The following is a 2,570-nucleotide window of genomic DNA, read 5'->3' on the forward strand; positions in this document are numbered from 1 at the left end:
TCGCCTGCGCTTGCGACTTTTTAATCTCCGATACGATTTTTGTCTCGCTGCCTGCTATAGAAAGGCTTCTACTAGGCAGGGTGAGCAGATCTGCACAGGTTTTCTACACCTCTGTCTCTATGCTCTGTAAAATGTATGCTATTAATGCTAATTACTCACTATAAAAGGTTTCACTTAATCAAGGCCTCACAGTTCCCCTGAGTGAAGCTGTTTGTAGAAAAGACAGACTTCTTCCCTTCTTCCCATAACAAACCAGATTCTTTCTTGAGGTTTATTCATAACATTTTACCGTTTAACCAAAGTGTCAGTAATTCTTTTTTAGTCGTTATTGTAAGTAAGGCGGAACGAACGCTGCTCAGATCAGAACAGGGCTGATTACCGTGCAATAATAATGTATGATGAACTGTTCTCTCTTTGCAAAGATAAAAATAAAGTACAGACTGAGTTTATTTAACTGGGGTGAATAGTTGAAAACTTTTTTCATACGACACACATTAAAATGAAAAGTTACTTAGAAATAAATTTTAAAAAACCACCTGTACATTCTATAAAGCAAAGCTCTACTTATTGAGTCTGTGCAGCATCTAGAACCAGAGCAGATAGAGAATGTTCATCTATTAAAACATAATGAGATCTACGTCTAAAGAAAAGAAAAACGCAGCAATAAACTCTGTGGGACGGTTTCTATGGCGACAGAGAGGTGATTCTCAGAGAGATCTGGAAGTTTTTCTCAGTTTTTCTTTCTTTTTTCCTAAAGAGGTGAGAGAGATACGCTGCTCTGTCTGCTCCTCCTCATTCTGGAGGATCTCTACTTTATCCGTTTCTGTCCTCCTGAACTCCCATCAGGGGGAAACTTTTCTATTTTAATGTTTCATTCATTGTTTTTGCTCCAGTCGGTCCTGCTCACTATAAACGCGATGTGTGACTCCAAACCGACTCTTTCTCCATCAGATTAACAGATTTTATTTTCCATTTTCCTCCAAAGCAGATCTGTTTTACTTTCTAACCGCGTCTCTCTTCCTGTCAGACCCATGAAGTTGCTGCTGAATTTCTGCGTAGTCCGATTAAAACAGACCTGGGCTCTATGTCAGTCGGAGCTACGCTGCCCCCTGCTGGAAATCATCCCCATTGACTCTTAATGAGCGCAAAATATCACGGCCTCTAAGGCACGATTCTCTGTCGGATCAGACGTTAAATCGGAGTGGATTCAGATATTAGCCCGTTTTCACCATTAGGTCCGGGAATCCCACGATGATCTGTGCAAAGCAGCTGCTGTCGGCCAGCAGGCGGTTTGGGGAGACGATCTTCTGCTCCAGAGCGGCGCTGAGGTTCTCATTGGGCAGCTGCTCGTTGGACAGCATCTGAGGCACGACAGCCTCGGCTGGGAGGAAAAACAGAAAACAGAGTTACAGCGAAAATGGTTCCTAATCGTTATGTCGAGTCCTAAGATCTGCTGCCGATATGCTTCAACCATCCAGAGGAAGTTTACTTTACATTTCGGTGCAGATTTCCTGAGTTACAAACACTTTGTCATGATTCAGACTGAGACTGGAACGTATCTAGAAGTGGAAAGTCTATATGGACTGAGAGCTTCTAGAATGAACCAATCTGATCTGGTTGAATCGTCTCTATAACCTGAGATGACATGATGTGACTTGGCCGTATAGAAATAGACTGAATAGAACTGAATTATTCTGCTCTCTGGTGGAAACCTCAACGCCTGAAGAAATGTGGCGGATGAAGCGGTCATGTGACCCACCAGAAGCGGCTCCATGACCAGCGCTGACCGGGTCCTCGCTGATGCTGTGAAGCTGACAGACGCCTGAATCTTCCGCTGCCGTGTGCATGGGTTTGGTCAGCAGGAACTTCCTGAAAGGGAAAAAAAAAAACATTTTCACATTTATTAAGAAAAAAAAAATCAACCAGTGAAGAGAGTTGGGAGGATCCACTGACTTGTTGGTGTTGCTCTCCAGAAGAAGCCACCTGTCCTCCGCAACCAGGAAGACCGACTTCAAATTGATTGGCAGGGAGATGGAGTGAACCTGGCCCTCCAGCACGTCCAGCACCTCCAGCTGGTTCCTGTTGGACAGACAGAGGAGCCGATCAGACGGAGCCTTTTAGCCGCCGTGGACGGCGTGCGTCCGAGTGTCTCACCCGTCCTCCTTATAGAAGAGCAGCCAGTTTTTGTGGGAAAAGTCGCGACACATCTTATGGCCCCCCTGCAGACAGAGACCAGTCAAACCAGAGCAGCAGCGGATAAAAAGTCTCTGTCTGGAGCTCCTCTCTGACCTGCTGATCTTTGCTGCTCCACCAGCCGGAGGCCTTGGAGGAGGTCTGATCAGTGTCTGGAGACAAGACCAGCCTGCGGACGGCCCCCGTCCCCATGTCCAGGTGGAGCACCGTGTTACTCTGGAGCAGCGACAGAGAGGACAAATGAAAGCAGGAAACGAGTCGCTTTAAATAAAAAAAGAAACCAGTGAACATCAGAGATCTGATTGTTCCTTATGTTCCTAACAGAGCACTTCGCTCTCAATCTGCAGGTTTACTAGTGGTTCCTAGAACTTCTAAAA

General features: G+C 45.6%; 1 protein-coding gene across 1 annotated transcript in view; it reads right to left on the bottom strand.

Moving 5' to 3' along the window:
- Positions 1-2,570, bottom strand: part of vwa8 (von Willebrand factor A domain containing 8) — a 107,069-nt gene that overhangs the window by 38,596 nt on the left and 65,903 nt on the right. The window contains exons 29-33 of the mRNA XM_015402540.1: positions 2,290-2,409; positions 2,155-2,219; positions 1,954-2,079; positions 1,760-1,869; positions 1,230-1,381 (exon numbers count right to left, since the gene is read on the bottom strand). Of these exons, the coding sequence (XP_015258026.1) occupies positions 1,230-1,381; positions 1,760-1,869; positions 1,954-2,079; positions 2,155-2,219; positions 2,290-2,409 (573 nt within the window). The remainder of the gene's footprint in view (positions 1-1,229; positions 1,382-1,759; positions 1,870-1,953; positions 2,080-2,154; positions 2,220-2,289; positions 2,410-2,570) is intronic.

This window comes from Cyprinodon variegatus, unplaced genomic scaffold (genome assembly GCF_000732505.1).
Source record: "Cyprinodon variegatus isolate N-32 unplaced genomic scaffold, C_variegatus-1.0 Scaffold1364, whole genome shotgun sequence".
Lineage (NCBI taxonomy): Eukaryota > Metazoa > Chordata > Actinopteri > Cyprinodontiformes > Cyprinodontidae > Cyprinodon > Cyprinodon variegatus.